Source organism: Citrus clementina, unplaced genomic scaffold (genome assembly GCF_000493195.1).
Source record: "Citrus clementina cultivar Clemenules unplaced genomic scaffold, Citrus_clementina_v1.0 scaffold_3, whole genome shotgun sequence".
NCBI classification, from domain to species: domain Eukaryota; kingdom Viridiplantae; phylum Streptophyta; class Magnoliopsida; order Sapindales; family Rutaceae; genus Citrus; species Citrus x clementina.
The window spans coordinates 40,448,577-40,468,863 of record NW_006262339.1 but is presented as its reverse complement, the minus strand read 5'-3'; the positions used below and the strand labels follow the sequence as shown (position 1 = coordinate 40,468,863).

The 20,287-nt window shown below is 34.9% G+C and overlaps 2 protein-coding genes across 2 annotated transcripts; both read right to left on the bottom strand.

The window, feature by feature from the left end:
* Positions 1-373: 373 nt before the first annotated feature.
* Positions 374-18,795, bottom strand: LOC112095420 (protein PIR-like). Its single transcript, XM_024187981.1, has 30 exons — positions 18,492-18,795; positions 18,289-18,361; positions 17,670-17,734; positions 17,498-17,575; positions 16,833-16,952; positions 16,659-16,729; positions 16,384-16,476; positions 15,462-15,531; positions 15,225-15,289; positions 14,794-14,989; positions 14,493-14,644; positions 13,367-13,460; positions 12,761-12,976; positions 12,237-12,448; positions 11,018-11,165; positions 10,122-10,290; positions 9,468-9,544; positions 9,062-9,232; positions 8,327-8,403; positions 8,147-8,249; positions 7,139-7,258; positions 6,896-7,039; positions 5,870-6,019; positions 5,533-5,676; positions 3,954-4,041; positions 2,957-3,084; positions 2,521-2,728; positions 1,928-2,100; positions 1,211-1,417; positions 374-788 (listed from the first exon to the last, which is right to left on the bottom strand). The coding sequence occupies exons 1-16, from the start codon at positions 18,546-18,548 to the stop codon at positions 10,180-10,182; spliced, it is 1,821 nt and encodes a 606-aa protein (XP_024043749.1). The 5' UTR covers positions 18,549-18,795; the 3' UTR covers positions 374-788; positions 1,211-1,417; positions 1,928-2,100; positions 2,521-2,728; positions 2,957-3,084; positions 3,954-4,041; positions 5,533-5,676; positions 5,870-6,019; positions 6,896-7,039; positions 7,139-7,258; positions 8,147-8,249; positions 8,327-8,403; positions 9,062-9,232; positions 9,468-9,544; positions 10,122-10,179.
* LOC18049653 (protein PIR) lies at positions 594-9,557 on the bottom strand. The gene is made up of 12 exons (XM_024187528.1): positions 9,468-9,557; positions 9,062-9,232; positions 8,327-8,403; positions 8,147-8,249; positions 5,870-6,019; positions 5,533-5,676; positions 3,954-4,041; positions 2,957-3,084; positions 2,521-2,728; positions 1,928-2,100; positions 1,211-1,417; positions 594-788 (listed from the first exon to the last, which is right to left on the bottom strand). Exons 1-12 carry the CDS (start codon positions 9,555-9,557, stop codon positions 594-596), a joined length of 1,734 nt encoding a protein of 577 aa, XP_024043296.1.
* Positions 18,796-20,287: the final 1,492 nt, after the last annotated feature.

Sequence of the window (20,287 nt, the reverse complement as noted above, 5' to 3'; positions counted from 1 at the left end):
GTCAGGATACTGTTTGTTTGGCATTTCTCGTCTCTCCGCCCTTCATTGGATGAGATGAATTGAATATAAAGAGATTGACACTTATCCCTACGGATTTTGGGTTTTCTTTCCAGTGAAAACATTAGAGTGAAAGTGTCCATCTCCCTTTCACTTAAGACATCTCTTTACATAAAACATTTTTAAGAGACTTGATGCTGAATTCAATCGGTCCTAGGAATACCCACTTGTTTAGAATTCTAAAATGAAAAGAAAATAATTAAGACTGTGAAGAGATAGGAATGGGGAGGCTTTCGCATTTCCATTTAGAATACATATTTGAAAATTCAACTCGGGGTTAGGGGCTGGAGGTGCTGGCGGCACGGGGGCATAAGACTTTTCTACGAAACTCACAAGTATACTAGAAAGAACAAAATTGGGACATTCAATATGGACACCAACGTTAAGATAGCATTCGGGAGGTATATACATTTCTTTCTGAATCCTAATAATACATAATACATGGAAACAGTTTACAGAATATGACTAAATCTACTTTGTGTCGGAGAAAATAACATAGATGAGAAGGCAACAGCAGTGGGTAAAACTACCGACTATCAGACACCTCTCTGTGGCAGAGTTTCAAATGCCGAGACAGTATTCTCAAACTTAATCCGATGCAGGGGAGCACCACTTTGCTTTATAGCACAAGCTGTCTTGTCTTCGAGGGGACAACGTGCTTTCAGCATGGAGAATACATGGTTGTTCAGTCTCCTTGCTTTCTTCATTGCTTCTATTAGGGCTTCCCATCCCTTTCATCAGAAGAATGCATCTCATAAATAAATAAAAACAATGAAACCCTAGGTGCCATTTCAAAATTCTAAAGTTTCTTTTCAAACTTTTACAACACGAACCTCAACAAACAACTGAAGCTTTGAAAAAAAAAATTCAGATATATAAGCTGTTTGTTACTGTTATGGGCAAGGGTATCATTTTTGTCCAGCATTATGTGTTCTTCCCTTTACTCCTAAGGCAACCTAATGACATAATAGGTAGCAGATCTTTATTTGCTGTTGTGTATCTAAGTCTGAAAAAACTGTCAACTGTTTTTTGCTTTACTTCATCATTGTCAAAAGAGAGAGACCATGAACTTATCCATCATATATGATGTGGACTGATCTCAATCAGGGAAAGTTCTCTGAAGTCAAAAGTGTAGAAAAGAAAAATTGCATACCTGGCCAAAATGGGGATGCTTTTGTGACTGTGGGACTGATATAGCTTCCACTTCAGCAACATTGAGAACTTGATACGAAAAATCAAAAAGCTCAAAATGTAGTTGTTGCCCAAGCAAGTATATTATGGTACAACCACCCCATGCCACTGAATCACCAAGCACTTTGTGATTGTTAGACGGAGTTTGAGAAGACTCCTCTAGATATCCCTATAATACAAGAAAACAATAAATTAGTGACGTGACATATCAAAAGTTCATTCCACAACTAAGCAAGGTATAAAAGTGATGTGCATACTTGATACCTATCACCTACTCTCAGGTTAAGTTCTACAGAACATTAGATACTTAGATCATTGTGTGGTTGTCGCATGGACAGTTTAAATGGTCACTCTTGAGACACCTAAGTCTTTTTACTAGCCTGCCCTCTTCTTTTCACGTCCCACGTGGCTTTAGGGCATCAACAACAAACAACTAACATATATAGTTCATGACTACCAATAAAAAAGTTATTTCAACTGTAGTTGCTGCATGAAGTAATTTGGAAATCTTCTTGGTTATTTGTTGTAATTTCAGTGCAATAGTCATTATATAAATTCATGTGCATACTTGGATCATTTATTGATTATATTCTTAGAGAAACAACTTATTTATTGAAAGAATATGTGTTGTCCAGTAAAAAACAAAAATTTAAAAGAATGAATGAAAGCCGTTCCTTACAATTTGAAGACCAGAATATATGCGATAGAAATCCTTTGAAGTTGTGATGTCAATGAACCCTGTCTTGGGAGTGGCACTCCATTTACTACAGTATTTATCCAATGCAGCACTCGTAAATGCAAGGGCATATTCCAGCACGCTTCCAGTATTCATGTTGGCCTTGTACAAAAGATCTGCAACAGAATGGCAGATACAAAAATTTCGATACTGAAGCATTGTAAAGCAACAAAACACAAAATAGGAATATGATCATGCGTATCTACAGGTTGTGGTAGTGTTTGGTTCAGAAGCCATGCAGGTGAGGGAGTTTTAGAGTTAAATACTATGTTGGGACTTTACCTACTAGTTAAGCTTCTGGTTGAGAGCTATTTATTTAGAAAAGTGTTGATTATGTTAAGATTTCAGAACAGAATATGGAAGTAAAGGCATGCTAAACAATAATACCAACTTCTTTCCACTTTTAACCACTCTTGCTCTTGCTATTTGACATATATAAAGGCCATATCCTTATAAAGTTGGCATAATATTTATTTCACCTATTGTTAGCTAAGTTGGTCAACTAAACAGCAAGAGCAAGATAAGCCATTACACACCTGCAGCTTCTGCCTGCTTTGACATGGTGTGGAAAGATGTTGGATTTGGGCACCCGGGGTTCGACACAATTGCAGCGGTAGCCGATTTGAAAAGGTTGACAACAGGGCTGTCTCCACCATCTTGGTGATAGGATATTTGCCCGTCTGCACCAGGGAGAAAGCCTAACCAAGGGGCCGTTTGCATGAAATGTGTGGTATCTACTTCTCTCTGTAGAGGACATGAAATGGAGATAACAAGAAGCGCATAGAAACTTCAACTAAATCAGAAATCAACTCAATGACCTATCATCAAGATTGACTGTGAAAGATCATATACAATATAGTTTTAGGATATGCAAAATCAATGTAAATAGCCTCCACCACAATCCAGTGCATTCTAATATCAGCGAACATAAAAAATTTCTTATGTGTTTGGATGAACAAGTCAGCAACTAACCAACACAATATCAAGAAGCCCCATCCAATATAACACACTTCCAATCTCCTTAATCCCATGAAGCACCTCTGCTTTGAGCTCAGACTTTGTTCCCCAATTAAGTTGTTCTTTAACAAGCCTCATACAACCTGCATGAATTACACATACATACGAGGAAAGATGGGATGAAGATGCCAACAAAAGAAAAAAAAAATGGATACATAAATTTAAAAAAAAATGAACATGCATTTCAGATTTTCAAACTGTATTGATGTTCTTCTAGACTGCTGGTCCCTGTCTGGTATCTTTCTTTCTGTTAAGAATATTTCCCATATCTTAATCCAAATAAATAAATAAAGAAAGAAAATAAATAGACACAAGTTTGAGAAGTGCCTAACCATAAAATTTTATATCTAAAGTCTAAATTTTATGTAACATCCAGATTGTTTTTTATATTTCACATGTATCTTTTATTGTCAACGAGTTTCCCTGAAGGTTTCAGCTCATAAGAAAAGGCGTTATCATTTCCATTCACATACAGGGAAAAATTTAACTAACGGACTTGTAATGTGGATCCAAAAACAGGCCCAGCTTGCTCATAGGACAGAACCGAACAATTATATTTAAAAATCTTATTACATGCTGCTATTCTCACTGTATATATTAGCATCAAAGGTCTTTTTGTAAAAACCAATAATCTCCTAATATTTTGAAATTAATATATATATATCCATGATCCATCACTGATTTGATCAGTTTAAAGTACAATAATTTTAGCAACAACTGCGTTTTGCTTCAGTATCACCACTTATAAGGAAATATATTATTTGTTAAGAAGAAAAAGATATTCAATTATTTAAAGCACCACACCCGCTTCCAGGCCAAGCAGCACATTTAAGATGAAAAAGAAAGAAATTTTTGTTTTAGATAAAAGCTCAGTAGAATTTATTGAGAGAAAAAAGATGTAAAAAAGGTGAAAAAGCAAGAAACTTCACGAAAGTTCAACGCCACCGGTTACCTGTTACACCACTATCAAAATGCAGTAGACCAATAGACTTTGGCAAGGTTTCTTGCAACCCCATAATCAACGGTTCCAGTGTTGTTATCTGAAACATGTGGTGCATGAAACATTAGCCTGAACCTTCCCAAATGTTTAGTCAAAATACACATGTAATGCTATGTGAGATGACGCAAACACCAGAAGTGTTTCTACTAATACAGGAAATTTTGCTTTTTAAACAATATTTGGAATGATGACAAAGATCCAGATGTATATTAGACTTCGCCAATGTTATTCTCAATGGAGCAATTGACCACTTACAGAAAGTGAACACTGAAAATTCTACTGCAGGGAAAGAGTTAACGAAGGGTTTGGTTCATAGTACTGAATGGTTGAGAAAAGGATTTCAGAGTATGAAACAAAAAGTAGTTGGCATTAAGGATATCTTTGATTTGAACTTTGAACTAAGAAATCAATTCACACTTTTGACTACTAATATGTGCTTGAGCAGGTTCTGAATGGGACATCTCATATCTGTGCCAGAAAGCAAATATTAAGAATTCCACTTTGTGAATTCTGACAGATTGATAACATGTATCCCTCAAAACTTAATATAAATATAATAATCAGTGAACATTTATACAAAAGAACTCTTTGAACTACAGAAGGAATAATTCACAATGTTGATGTTCGGATTGCCCACTGATCCAGAGTAGCACATTAAGGATGGCACATCAATTATAACTTGCAGCATTTTAATCCTTTGCAATGTACATTACAAATATCATTAAAATATCTTAACAGAAAAGGCTTAAGAGGTTCTTCCCAATGGATACTTGCAAGAGAACAATAACATGAATGTTAAACAGTCAGAGAAATGGTTTCAGAGGAAAGAACAATCATTTGCTGAGCAACTTCAAATAAATCATTCAAAAGATACCAAGTTCCTAGTGTCATGCCCCCACAGTTGTGGGCTTTAGGAGCATGCACAGCTCTCTAAACATGGGGTGGTTTTATGGTTGGCATGTCTTACCTTGCTCAGGACAGTTGTGTACATATTTAGGGGATTAGTTGGTTTCCTAGTTGCGTTAGAATTACAGTTTCCTAAAAAGAACATGTACAGATTATTTTTTTTTTGAAATATAATATATTACAATCAGAACGCTACTGATATTTACAACCAGAAAGCAATCGAAACTCTCCTTCATGATGCTAGTATGGCACAGCCCGAACAACGACCTTCACTTAATACTGGAGAAAACTTTATTCTACCCCAAGGCGGGAGCCAAATAAACCCCTATCAGAAGGGGAGTCGAGTCCCAACAATTGCTGGGACTCGAACTCATGCGCCCAAGGTTATTGGGCGCATGAGTTGCCAATGGGCTACGAGCCCATTGGCAACATGTACAGATTTGTATTTCCCTTTTAGACAAGGATACTGCTTATTACATAAGGATACCTCCTTCGAGCAGTTAGGCGCTAAACTTGGCCTGGTTTGGTGGTTAAGGCCGCACGTTACATTAAGGGCGTGACACTAGAAAGTCCATTTTTGAGTAATAATGCAGCACATTGTTGCATACCACAAAGCATGGCATACCTTATTTGATATATGATCTAGTAGTGCTCGGATAAGCCAAGGCAATGATCTGGATCCAAGAAGCCGAACAATAGAAAACATGTGGGGTATTCCAAAGAATCCACTATGCAAACGTGCAAAGCTTTGATGTGCAGAGTTCAAATCCTATTACGAAAAAAAAAAAAAAAAACACAAGAAGAAAATACAATGATATATTAAATTACATATCCAAAAATTACAGCACCATAAAGCTTGATACAAGATGCTGAAACCATGAAACAGTTTCGCTATGCAATATTCAATGAAATAGAACATTGAAGTACAAATCAGAGAGTGATGATTAAGCATTATTTCTTACTTGAGTACCGCAGTAGAAACTAGGCTTGGCATAGGGAACAGAAGGCTTTTGAACAGAAGCAAGAGGAACTTTTGATGATCGGATGAAACGCTGAGTAGTATTACAAAGGATAAAATTCGGCAAGAAATCGCTTTGCATCTCTGACCAAATCTAGAAGAGCGCAAATAAATTGATCAACTGTATAAAAGCAATAGAATGACCCCCCCAAAAAAAAAGAAGCTATAAATTTTAATTTAAAACTCTGACCTATCAACAAAGCACCTTTTTGTGGGGGAAAAATAATAAGAGTATATGTAATTTACTTTTGAACTTTTGCAAAGAAGATATAGAATGTGGGAACTTAAGAACTGCATACGCAATAATGAGTGGCACAGGTTCATCTAGTTAATTATTCTACCATGCATTTATCCAAAGTTTGAATTCCTTGTTGACTGGCAACATGAAACCAATTTTCACATTCTCTGGTCCTAAAATCTAATGCTCATTTTTCCTCCAAGGACACATACAGACCCTTGGGTTCTATATACAAATAGCTAGTAACCACAAGAAAACTAATGAAATATGCTGATTGCATTCTCTCCTGGCATGAAGCTTCATTATTACCCATTTGAAGATATAGATGTCATGAAAGACAAAGAAGAAACATTTACAAAGTAGTTATTCTTAAGTTAAATGTTGGTTTGAACTCAAACTAGAAGAAAGACTCTTTGTTAAGATTAATGGTGTACTATGGCTCACAAGAATCCATAAATATTTAAAACATTATCAAGTTTTCTCATTATGTATCTTTAGAATACCAAAAATTGTAATTGTGTAGCATAGCCTACTGTTTCTTTATTCTTAGTGAATGGGTATTCATGACGGAGAAGCTTAAATACAACGCAATATAAACCATGACTGTCCATTCATGGTAGCTGGACTTATTGCATTTGCAGATATTAGTACACGCATACTAATAAACAAATATGCACGGAGAGAAATAGTTAAAAATAATGATAATAATAAATTAATATAGAAAAGGCAAACCTGAGAAGCAAGTCGACTAGAAAATGACACCAGGGATATGTTTTCTTGCATTTCATTCAAGATGAGCCTGAATGAATCTATTGAAAGATCCTTGGAAAGCAATTCATGGGTATGCTTTAAAATATCCAGCAGCTTTTCTAATTCCTGCAGCCAAATCCCTTGTTCGCTATCATTTTAATGGACTAAAATAGAGAAAATGCCCAAGTATTGACAAGAAAATAGTGAACAAAGAGTGAATATTACCACTATGGCACATAGATCCTGAGACTCAAATCGATCGAATAGAAACTCAAGGTTCTCTCTAAATACTTTATTCATCCGTTCAGCAATTAAACTTCTTAAATTAATGCTCCTCCCAAGTAACTATAAAAATTGAAAGCAAGTGAGGAAATATAACTAGTTAGAAGAGTGTAGCCCAAACTAAGAAACAAGTAATGAAGATAGCTAAAATCCCAGAACGAAGAAGGAAAAATATGGTTGAATTCCTTTGCTTGAGATTGATATAGATATCCCACACGATTCGATGAATCATCATGGTTTTACATGAAAATTCGAAACATTTGGCCAGACACTACAGCATGAAACACACAATATGAAATTACATTACATGATATTACATGACATTTTTTTATTTTTTATTTTTGGCAAAGCTCGATGGATTGTGGGAGATTTAACATCATGATCACATTACATAACATAAATACATTACCTCACCATGCATTATGTGAAATTACATGACGTGATATTGAATCATATGATATCTTTTATGAAAAAATTTATTGTTATATGCCAAATGCTATAATACATTACATCATCTTACGTTATGTGAAAGTACATTATCTGATGTTTAATCATATCGCATCGTGTTATATTATGTCACATTGTTATATATGCTAATGCCATGAGATACAATAATATTATACAAATAATTTGGGCATAAACTTCCAACTGAATGCAGAAATAATTGGACATCCATTGGGAGAAAAAAGTAAACAGAGCAAGCCAGAAGGTACACAAGATAAATCCAAGTATACTGGAAAACTAATTGCAATTGCATGAAGTATAAGTTTATATCCTACTATATGGCTTTTTTAATAACAAAATCGCTTTTGTACAATCAAAGGTTTATATGAATATTTTAAAGAACTATAATTTTGACGAAAATGTTAAAAATTAAAATATTTCTTTTCCAAAATTTCACATGCAGGACAGAAAAATAAGGCTCAGGATTATGGAAACCCATATTATTACCTTCACTCTAGTCATCTTAAAAAGTGCAGATAATCTCATAGGCTGGACTGAATATTTTTCTCCATTGTCCGAGGAAAAAAGGAATGATGGATCAAGCAGCTCACTACAGATTTGGTGACCAACAGAATTAAAAAGCTTAGTTTGAAAAAAGAAATTAATGGTACAAGGCAAAAGGCATACCTTGCCGCCCAGCTTTTGTAATATGTGAAAATAGTCTCACACAATCTTGAAACAAATATGTCAAAACAATGGTCCACCTACAAATTCAACAATAACTCATTTTAAAGAGATCATTTTGTTGTTACAAAGAGTCAGTCAGTTACTACACTACAAATATAATTAGCATTTATAGATTCATACTAACATTTAACTACGAGTCTCTAAATTTTTAAGAATCCCTCTACAATTTTCATGCAAGAAAAATCTTGAAAACAAATGAAAATGGTTTTAGATAATTCATTAAGTAAATATTCCGGACTGGTTTTCCTTTTCTAAGTCCAGAAGCAATGAGGACATTAGTCAAAGCGAGAATTCAAATTTAGATAGAAGGCCTAAAACAATTAGCCAGAGCCAATAAAAGTGGAAACATTGAAAGGTAATCTCTCCAAAGTTAAAGGAACTCCTCAATAAATTTTCTTTTTTCACCAAGCTAAACTGGAGGCACAAAGTTGCCTGTGCAGCAATAGATTTTGCCAAAGTAATTACACGAGCTATGGGAAGTGCACCAAAGATTTCAGTTATTAGTCTGAAGAGACTAAGTAATCAAGTTAACATGACAAAGATACCAGTCACTTTAATAGGGTCAAGAATTTACTTAAAAAAAAAAAATTCTGTATCATGACAAAATTTGCAGATCTACAAATTTGTTGACTAATAGATGGAAGTAATATAGAATCAGTAAAAATATAAAAGCACCTCAGCCTCTATTTCATCATAGAGGAAACGCTGTTTCAATACAACCAATGCCTGCTGCGCCGAATCATTATAGATGTCAAATGGCATCATAACACTTTCTAGAAGACCTGCATTCTGGGACTCAAGCACATGATCCACCAGCATCCAGGGAAGAGAGCATTCAATTGGAAACTAATCACATACAACGACAGGTTCTAATTAATTCGAGAATACTACATAAGAAAGAAAAGAATAAAACAAGGTAACAACTTTTTACAGAAATGCTAAAACTGAACCCGTCAATAATTTTTTATCCAGTTATATTAGCCAATAAATTTTCAGTGAATGCATAACATATCATCATATGAAGTGTCTCAGATTCCTGAAACCCAACAATTATGTACTAATAATATTCATTTTTCTTTACCTGAATTACACGAGAAGACTCCAGATAAAATTCTCTAAACCATAAGAAACCAAGATCCGTCAAAGTAGAAACAGTCGCTGCAAACACCATAATTCCAAAATCAAAACCCACAATATAACTGCAGACTAAATTACTATTGTAAGAACTTTTTCTTCTTAGACAACAAATTGAAATTTTCTATTGTTAACATACAAAGAAATTAACTTTTCTTCTTTCTTTAAATTATTGCACATGCCAGGAGGACCAAAATCATATAGAACAGACTCAGAAATAAGAGCTTAATGAAGAAGGACATTCACAATTAGATGCAAATATTAATAAACAACTTGACATTGTATCATACTGCCTCATCAAAATGACACCAAAACAAAAAAGAAACAAAAGTTTGTTACTATACTACAATCTTTTTCCTTTTTCCTTTTTCCTTTTTCCTTTTAAACTTCAGAAACAAACACTAGAGCGAAATAAAATATTAAATTTCAAGAGCAGATATAAAATGTACTGCCAGCGGTTAAAGCAAACCAGTATGCAGATCCTCTGACAATCTAATTTTATGTATGGTTGATATCAAATGTAACTGTAGGTGATGCTGATTTTTCATACCATGTTCAATAAAGATCACTGTAGGATGAAAGCAGATGAAGGCTAGTTTACCTGTGTAGTCCAATATATGCAAGAAGAAGCTAAGCTTGTAAAAGAAGGATTCCAACTGCTATAATTCATTAACAGGAATCTCAGACCCAGTATTACCGAAGAGTCCCCCAGGCTTCCTTAGATTACCACCAGATACCACCTCATAAATGAGGAACTGCAAGCAATGGACCTGAATAAAGAATTATACATTCAGTTAAATAGAGTGTACAATTCACAAACTTTTGAGGTTGGTAAGTTAATTGTTTAAAAAACATATAAAAAAGGACTTCCCATGCCAAATTTACTTCTATATTGCACACCTCTCTAATGAAAGCTGAACAAAAATAAATCAAATAGAAAAGAAAAGAGGTTTGGAATAGATTTGACACAAGTATGATGACTGCCTAAGAAACAGTTCAGCTGTTATGCAGGTAGGTTGGTGCACAAGGGAGAAAGACTGCCATCAATTTATCATTCTGCTACACCACTGCTACCCCATGTTGCAGCTGTTTGAATTTGATGGTCCGGAAAGCAATATTCACTTTGGCCCAACAGAGTAGGTATCCCCATCAAAATTTTTTTAAAAAAAGAGAGAAAATCAAAAGAGAGGAACACAAAATTGTACCGAAACTTGGGCAAGGAACTTCATGAAAGACATAAACGGCTTAGACATCATAGTGTAAAACATAGTTTTGGATCCTCACTATATATTACTATGCACAAACAGAGATGCTTTTGGCATTGATTTTATCCAGCCAGTGATAGGTGAAAAGAATGAATAAGAAAAAGAAATCAATGTGCATAAAAAGAGATGTACAATTGAGGGAAAACTTTGAAAAACTTTTGATTCTAACAAAAAAGGAAAAAAAAAACCATTGGTTCTTATTATAATCTAAAACACAAGGATAAAGCGAAACCTGTGCAGCTGTGGGTGCAACTGCCCTTGGATAAAAGATATTTCCTCTGCTTTCTTCACCAACATGGTGCATAGATTGTTGCTCTGCTTCAGGCCTGCTATTGTTTGCCATCCAATCTGCTGAAAGGGTCCTCATATCTGAAAGAATCCTGAACAGTTGAAAAAATATACATATAAGTAATTGAAATCAATTAGTTGGAATACATAAAGAATAAGGTTCATAAAAATTAGTCAATTTATATATGTCCACATGACTTCTTTTGGCACATCATAGAAGTTTGAAATACACAGTGATAAATTTATATCTTATGTTAGCACAGTCCAGTTCTTTCATAATTGGAATACATAAATATAAATGAAGAGGAAAGGATTACAAAAGTGAACCAGAGGTGCACAAATTAAAATCGTTCCTACCCTCAGGAAACCGAAAAACTATACAATTAGATCTCTATATACAATTCCAAATTCAGTCCATAATTGGAAAATACTTAAGGAAGCAGGTTCTTAAGACTTAGCCAATTCTACAAGTCCATAAGACTTTTTTTTGCCACAGCATATAAGCTAGAACTATGCAGTTGTGAAATGATAACAGATGTTACCAATGGGCCTACTACCAATTAGTCATCAAGCAATAGTTAACTTAAATCTTCAATTACTAAATATATATAGTATTTAGACCATTGGATCAATGATCTTCAGAGGAATAACCTAGTTGGTCTTGCCCTAGCAATAGGAAGCAAGAGGTCAAGGATCGATTCCCCCTCAAGCCAACTTAAGAGGGGAATGTCTTTAAATTGTGCTTGTCTATGAGGAGGGAAAAAAACTGTTGGATCAATGCACTTTCAACAGTTTAGATTAATAAATCTTACATGTTTTACGTTTAATTAATGCATGATGCACCATAATCCCTTTGAAGTGTGGTGAATCCACTGGTGCAAAATTTGTGATAATAATACATGTAAGCATTAAAATGATGATTAGTGTTTTAGTATTTTTCTCCTTCTTATCCTTTTTTCTCTCATTTCTACCAATCTCAAGTTAGAACACTACCACCTCCCCCAACAATCCTCTCAACCCTGATGCATGTAAGAATAGATCCCCAGACTTATTGTAAAAGTACAACAGACCATACAAACTGAACTAACTGTTAACCATGGAAGAATTAAGATCTTTCTCTTGACCAATCATTTTAATCTCGTGAAACTGATTTACAAGCCCACCTTGAAAGATCTTTCTTCTTTCGGAAGGTAGTCCGTAACATAGTGGCCAATGTGTTTTGGACAAAATCTTGGACTTCTGCATGTATTGTTTCCCATAAAGCATCAGCTACTAATGTGTCAGACCGCAACATCATTGATCCAATGTTCTTTATGTAGCTAACAAGCTCAACTAGTGCTTTCCTTTCTTCAGCACTATAATTATATCGTACCACCTACAAGATAATTTAACATGTAAGCCAGAAGAAATTGCCAAACTGTAGACCATGTATATTATAAAAGGAGTAAGATGACAAATACAAACACATAAGTATGCATAATTTCAGTTTGTTCCAGTTCATAGAAACTTTTCTTTTGTCTTAACTTGTAAATATAACCTCTCAAGAGAGCACAACCAAGCCAAGAATGATTTTAACTTCCCACATTCTACACAGGCTAACATATGATTGTAATAATCATAAATTATTCTAGACCATCCTAGCGCAGCATCCCAATAACAAATACCATGGATGGATAGAATAGAGTACCTTTTCATAGTCAGAATATGATGCTGACGCTTCGTTCGTTTCTGAAGGAACTGCATCCTTGTATGGGCGAGAAAATTTCCATGCGCATTGTTCCCAAATGCGTGCAGTCCATTTACTTAAGAGCTGGAATCCTTCAATAACCATGTCATACATGTTTCCTTTAACTTCTTTGCACCACTCAATATCTGCATTATCTGTTGATTTCAACAGCAATAGCTGTACAAACCGGATTGAGCAGTAGGAAAACACCCATTAGAAATTTCTTACACACAAACACACATGAATACACACATATGCTTCGGATACTCTAATTCTGATACAAAACGGGACACAAACTTGTAAATGTACGTATATCTCAATCCAGTGATTAGTGGATTGAAGTTTCAGACATTAGATCAGAATCAATGGATGGTTAGGAGTTTGTATTCCAGTTCAAGTAGAAAGAATTGACCTAGTAGATTTTATTTTATTTTGTTTAATTTAGCCTAATGGCAAACCAATCCCCACCCCAGTCCTCTAGAGATTTTACCATCTCAACTAGATGGCACCCACAACCTGGTAGATAGATACATACAGAGAGGGAGAGCAGGAAGGCTGCAAGGGTACCTGATTCATGGCTGAGGCAAAGCGGATTGTAAAATCATCATGCTCAGCACGGATTCCTCCAATGTGATTAGCAATCAGGTAATGTCTCTGATAAGTAAATTATGTCAAGGCTTCACTATGATACAAGAGGCTAATCTTTTGTGCAACGAGCAAACTCAAGATATTCACAAAACAAATAAAAAGTGGCATATGTAATGTAACTATAGCAGATATAACAGTGCAATTTGCAGGCAATCAATGAGAACATATCATTCTAAGAATTCAAGTTCCAATAAAATTTCAGAAAAAGTGTTTCTACATTTCAATTGTAGACAAAATTGTTTCATACTAGTAACTCTTTAAAATAATTGGTGCAAATTCTGGTTAGGTGGAAGACAACTTTTTTTTTCTAGCAGCTGATACTTGAGCTCAGACATTAAGTTTGCAGCTCAGAATCAGCCAATGTAGGTTGCAATCAACCACCCACCATAGTGATAAAAAATCAAGTAGTACAAGACATATTGCAACAAAAATACAAGAAAATCGTGCATGGGAAACACTGCCAAAACCAATGTATATACTTGTGTCGGACTTGGATCAACAGAAATTCATTTTAATTCCAATAAGAACCCCTTCCGTTCAGGCAAGAAGGAATACCTCTATTTGTTTGCCTGCACAGATTGTCTATAGGACAATTATATTACTAAATTCATGTTGCTGAAGTTTCATGAAGAATCACAAATATTCTTTGTATTACCTCCAGATCTCTCAGATCATTATTTTACTAAATAAGCAAACTCATCAGCAATGGGAAAGATGGAAATTACATGCTTCTCCAATGTGATCCATGTCCCATCAAAATATTTTATTAAATTTACAGCAAGTAGGGACCATTGAACCATTTCTATAATCTGGCCTAAAACCAAATATTCAATGTCAAAACATATGCTGAGAGTATCATGAGATCTCTACTTCTCTTCTTCTTCTTCCTTTACTTTTTTTCTTAATTAAAAAATTTACCAAGATTGTTATGTTTCCTTTGTAAAGATTTAAGCATAACTTTTTTTTTTGGGGGGGTGGGGGGAGCTCAAGAAAAGACATATTATAATATATAACTAATAGATAACAAAAATGATGTAGCGGATATTCTTGTGCCTCACGGGGTGGGAGCTCATGAGGTGCTGGAAGAGTGAGAAGACGAGTTTGTGCAGAGAATTTTTGGAAGTACATTGATAATTCTTTCAATATTGCAGCTGGTGAAAGATGAAGATCTGGGAAAGCGGGAATGACTGGATCACTCTGTCACAGAGGTACAAGATTATATAAATATTTTCATTCATTTTTACCCCAAAAAAAGATAAAAATTAAAAACTAAAAAAATTGGAAGAACATTTGACATGCAAATGTATACCATATATATATTGAGATCATTATACGAACCATAATACCTTAAATATATTGATCAGTCTGTTGATTTTCACCCTCTTATACAGAGACTCACTATCTTTTTCTGATGATGTTGCTAAGACAACAAGTACAGGCAAGACACGAAGAAGAATGTGCCTCTCTGGAAATAGAAGTGCAAAATCCAGCTCCAATGACTCCACAGCAAAGACTATGAGAACTTGAAGGATGTCTTCAACACTATTTTCAGTCAAGGACCTCAAGAGGGATTAAGAAAGGTTGCAATGTCATTGATTTATGTGCAGGTAGCAGCAACAAGCAAACTCTGTTCTAAGCTCTTCAAAAATTTAACAGTAAATAAGATATTGTTATCACAAGGGCCACTCAGTGAAGCAAATCACACAGTACTCAGGTGTCAAATAGAAATGATAACGGTGGACAGTAGTTAATATGAACATGAAAATTGACAGGATACTTGTTCACTCTGAACATCTCAACATGCAAGTTCAGTAAGATAGCCCACCTTGTGCTTAAGAAAATCTGCGAGATTAAGAAAATTCTTAGACAGAGAACAATCGGACAGATAAAAAAAATCCAATGGCACTTTAAACAGGCAGGAAAGAAGAATAAACTGCAAAGTAGAACTAAACTAGACATTGTTATCCTGTTCATCAGTCCAATGGACTATGGTAGCACAAATGCACAATCACACCTGTAAATCATCTAACTCCTCTCTCATTGAATCTGTGTCTTGCCACTGGACACTAACTTGAGTGAATGTCCTGAAAAATTGCGAATAGATAATAAAAGAGTGTTTCAAATCATGTTTCAGTTAAGCTCCCAATAATGTTGTTTAGCTTTCCAACAGCATATACGACCAAAAAGGAACTACCAATTTGAGAGTTACTAAATATAAAAGTTTACTGCTAACAGTTACCACCCAGAAAAACATAAAAAGCAATGCAATTTATATTCAATCGTCTTCCCACTTATATGAAAAACCACTTTATATACAGAAGAAATGAGGAAAAATTTATGGCTCAATACAGATCAGTTATGAAAATCCAGAAATTCTGTGAACTGCTAGCAAGTATAATCAGAAAATATACATAAATGGGCATATTTACTCATCAGATTTTAATCATAACTGCTAAGGGTTGACCATATATATTATTGCAAATTACATTCTACCGTGTCATATTTCTCTGCTCATCCAGCCGAAGATAATAAAATCCTTGGAACAAAATTAAAATTTCAACTTCATGTATTACTCAATTTAAAGCAGAATCTCCTTGATGAGGAATTAAAGAGGCTCAAGAGAAAACACCCTTAAGGTCAAGGAGACGTCCCAGTATACGTTGCATTCTAAAAAAGTTTTTTAATTAAAAATTATTATTATTTTTTTTTTTTTTTTGGTTCATCGCGGGCTTGCCACTATGCAATACTAATATTGAGATGTGCCTTGAAAAAGGAAAGAACAATTGAATCATAAAACACGAAGTCTGTGAAAGGAAAAAAATCTTAAGTGACTATAACAATAACCAATTCAAATCATAAGTTCACATCAAAATTCGAAAGAGATAAGTTACCCCATACAGAGATTGAAAAAGTACAGATAATGAAAACCAACATACCTCTTATACCAAGAAAAATCATTAGGAATGCTCGCTTTAGCATTTTTAAGGTGATCAAGTTGCACAAGCACATCAAGTAACTTTAGCATGGACCTGGAGTTAAGAAGATATTCAATGAGTAAAGCACAAATATTGCCCTAATTGTCAGAACTCATTTTAACCAAAAGTGATAAGTAAATAGTGGTTTGAGCTTGCATTCAAATGTATATTTAAGTTCAGAATTTGTCGGTGAGAACATACATACACATGAAAGTAAAAAGAAAGGAGAAAATTACCAAAGATGGGTTATTGTGGGACCATTAATACGCCGTTCCGGCCTAGAAAAACGCTGCATATCAGCTGCTAGCTGTATCATGATTTATAGATATGGTCAGTGGAGAACTTAGAACCAGCTTAACCATTGAATGAGGTAATTAAAAAGAAGAAAAAGCAGATTCGTGCTTCCATACTTTAGAAGCAGCTGATGCTTGCCATCGTTGAATTTCACGTAAGCGACTCATTTCCAAGTCCAGAACTTGATAAGTTTCTAAATACAAGTCAGCTTGACTGTGCTTCATAGAGTTAGGAAGCTGCCACAATATTTATGGCCACAGATGAGTTGGAAAAATGAAAAAAGGTATCTGGAAACTGGAAAATAAGAATTTCCAATGCATTTGTCTCATCATTACTAGAATTTCTTTGTGCATTCTCCACCACTGCGAAGTATAGGATGCTAATTCACTGGCGTAACTATTCGGGTTCAGTATGAAGCATTGGAACTTCAACTATGGTTTTTTATTTTTTCTTTTTTTTATGGCTTCATCTCTTGAAGGGTTGCATATTCGCTACCAAAAAAAAAATGTTGCATTGGCACAGATTAAGATGATGATGCACTGAGAAACTACTATGCTGATTGGGCAAATTCTTTAAAAAAAAAAACAATGTACAAAATCTAATAATTGTTGCTAGTTTATTTAACAATTTACAGAACCAAAAGCCAGACAATATTCATCCTGTAATTCCCTTTTTCCGTTAATCACGGATGCATTTCTCCACAGAATACAGTATCAATAATGACAAGTATTCTTGATGTCGAACCATATCATTTTTGTTTCAAACTAAAGCAAAAATAAACCTGAGGCAGAGCTTTCACACAACTACGGTATGTATAAAGCACTGAAGCCATCTCTTTCCCTTCTTGGATAAGGGTGTTCTGTACATGGTCAAAACTACAAGGTTAGAAAGAGCAATAAAAGCCATCAAACATCTTTGCTTTCAGAAGACAAAAGAAAGACCGAGCTGTATACCAACTGATTGAGAGCCTTTGTATCTTCTGAGAGTGAGAGGCGGTATGCGTTAACATCACTATACTCTACAAGAGAAACAAATATCCTCAACAAATAAATATAAAAAAATCAAAACAATAAAGAAAGAAAATCATGTAATCTATAAAAATATAACATACTACGTGTGTGCAAGGTGTGTGTGGTGCAATGCAATAAAACAAAGTGGGCTTATTCCATCATGACCATTTGTGCAGCAAAAACCATTTCCATTTTGATCGACCATAGAAATATAATCGAGAAAACCCATCTAACATCAGTAAAGGTTGGAGTCGAACATTCATTTCCAATATTTCCTGAATCTCTCACAAACTTGACCACATGGAGTGACTTTACAAATTCATCAACCTTAATATCAATACAAAAAGAAGGGGGGGGGGGGTGGTGCACAGGAATTCTCCAATCCAAACATCCACATTTACTGAAAATCTGGACCATGAATTCCCAATTTTTTTTAGAAAAAAAAGTAATCATAATATTTTACCAAAATGAACAACATTGTGACTTATATTCAATAAATAGAACCTAACATTTGTTATTAGTTCTCCCAAAATTTCAAAAATAAAAATAAAAAAATGAGGACCAATTGGACTAGCGGTTGCTCCTCTTTCCGTTGAGACCAAAACCGATGGTCCTTGCACCTCCGGTTGCTCATCCTAAATGACATTAAAATGTTCACCAAAAAAATAAGAAAATAAATTACCGTTAAGAAACTTAACTCGCTTAATTTTCAAGCTTAAGTGAAGAAACTAAAGTAAGTTCAGTGATAAACAAACATTTCATTACCTCTAATGAGAATGTGGACAGAGCCGCAATCGCTTCTTCAACAGGAACTGCCGCCATCACGTGTATGGCAAATTGCCGATTACGCTTCGAATTCAAATCTGCTAAAATTTTAAAGTGTCATAAGATTGAATAAAGCTACTGCATTCTCAGCCTTTTTTTTTTTGGGTCAAATTCCGAGAGAGAGATCGGAATGAAGTGATTTTCTTGATTGAGAATTTGTTTAGTTCTAACAAATAAAATTAAACAAAAATAATTATAAGTTGGTGTTCTAGATTCAGTGATGGTGTCCGAAATTGAAGTTGGGGTGATGCAGGGATTTGTCTGTGGTATACCCCAAAAAAAGGGTATTTATCTAAAAATACCCCCATACTCTAAAATTCCTCATATATGCCTTTTTTTTATGTGCAGTTACGAAATTACCCTAATTAAAAACTTAAATCATCCAAATTACCCTGCACAGTCAGTCACAAAACACACACCCATTCCTGTAGTTGAAGCTAGAGGTGAATACAAAGCTCTTCTTCTTCCAATTGATTACCGTTCGTTCTTCTTCCAATTGATTACTGTCTCTTCTTCTTTAAAGATACAACGCTCTCTCTCTCTGCCCAAAGAACATTCTTAAGTAGCGTAGGTGTAGCAAGAAGCCCCAAATCCTGGATTTGGGCAGGAACAACTGTACTACTTTGGCCCCAGAAGCGAAGGGAATGAGCTCGGCTGCTTCTCCTCCACACTGATTTTTCTCCGTGCCCATTCCGCATGCGCTTCGCGCGCCATTGGCGCTTTGCTCTCCTCTTATTCTTCACCGTCCCCTAAACCCAACGCCTTACTCTCTTCTCCTGACTCTCTGTTGCTGCATTGATTATGCTAATGGTGCAAAATTGGACTGTGCCACTCCTTGGAAAAATGTTTCCACTGTAAGTTTCACATTGTATGCTTAGTTTTTTACATCATATGCACTGCAAGTAGATAAAAACAGTTACCGTATTTCGTAGATATATTTGCCGTTACTTGTTAAAAATATTGTCTATATTTCATAGGTGTATTTGCCAATATTCATGAATGATCATTGGATTCTCGGTGTGGTCGATATACTTGGGGGCAAGATTTCCATTTATGACTCCATGATAGATTTAACAAATGATTCAATTTTGGTGAGATAATTGCTGCCTGTTGCAGACATGATACCTTTAGTACTTCAGAAGATAGCATATCACGAAACACATCCAGACTGTAGTGAGGTTATATTGAAAATTCTTTGGCCCATCGTGCGAGTGCGTGACAGCCCGCAACAAAAATCAGGGTATGTACTATATATATAATGTGTTTTGAACATAATAATGAGAATGATGATTTTTAACAATTGATTTCTATGAATTTGTTTAGTGGTGATTGTGGAGCATTTTTGTTGCGGCACTTGGAGGTCCTAACCCATGGACTTAATGTCAATTCATATTGCCAACAAGATCATGTTACACAATTTCGAAAAGCCTTGGCTGTAAAATTATTTGGGCATAGGTCATGGAAAAAAACTTTGTAGTGTCATTTTTTGGACCATGAGATGTAATAGTTATGATGAGGATGTTGTTGATATTTAATGTCATTAAAGATAAGTTGATAGCATTAATATATTTTATTTCTTTGTTAATTATATTAATGATAGATAAGATAGTTTGTACAATCTATGTGATATAACAGGATTGCCATATATGCATAGGGAATACGCTGTAAGAAAATACACGACTGCAGTCGGGTTTTTGCACAGATACACGACTGCAGTCAGGTATTTAGAAATAAAC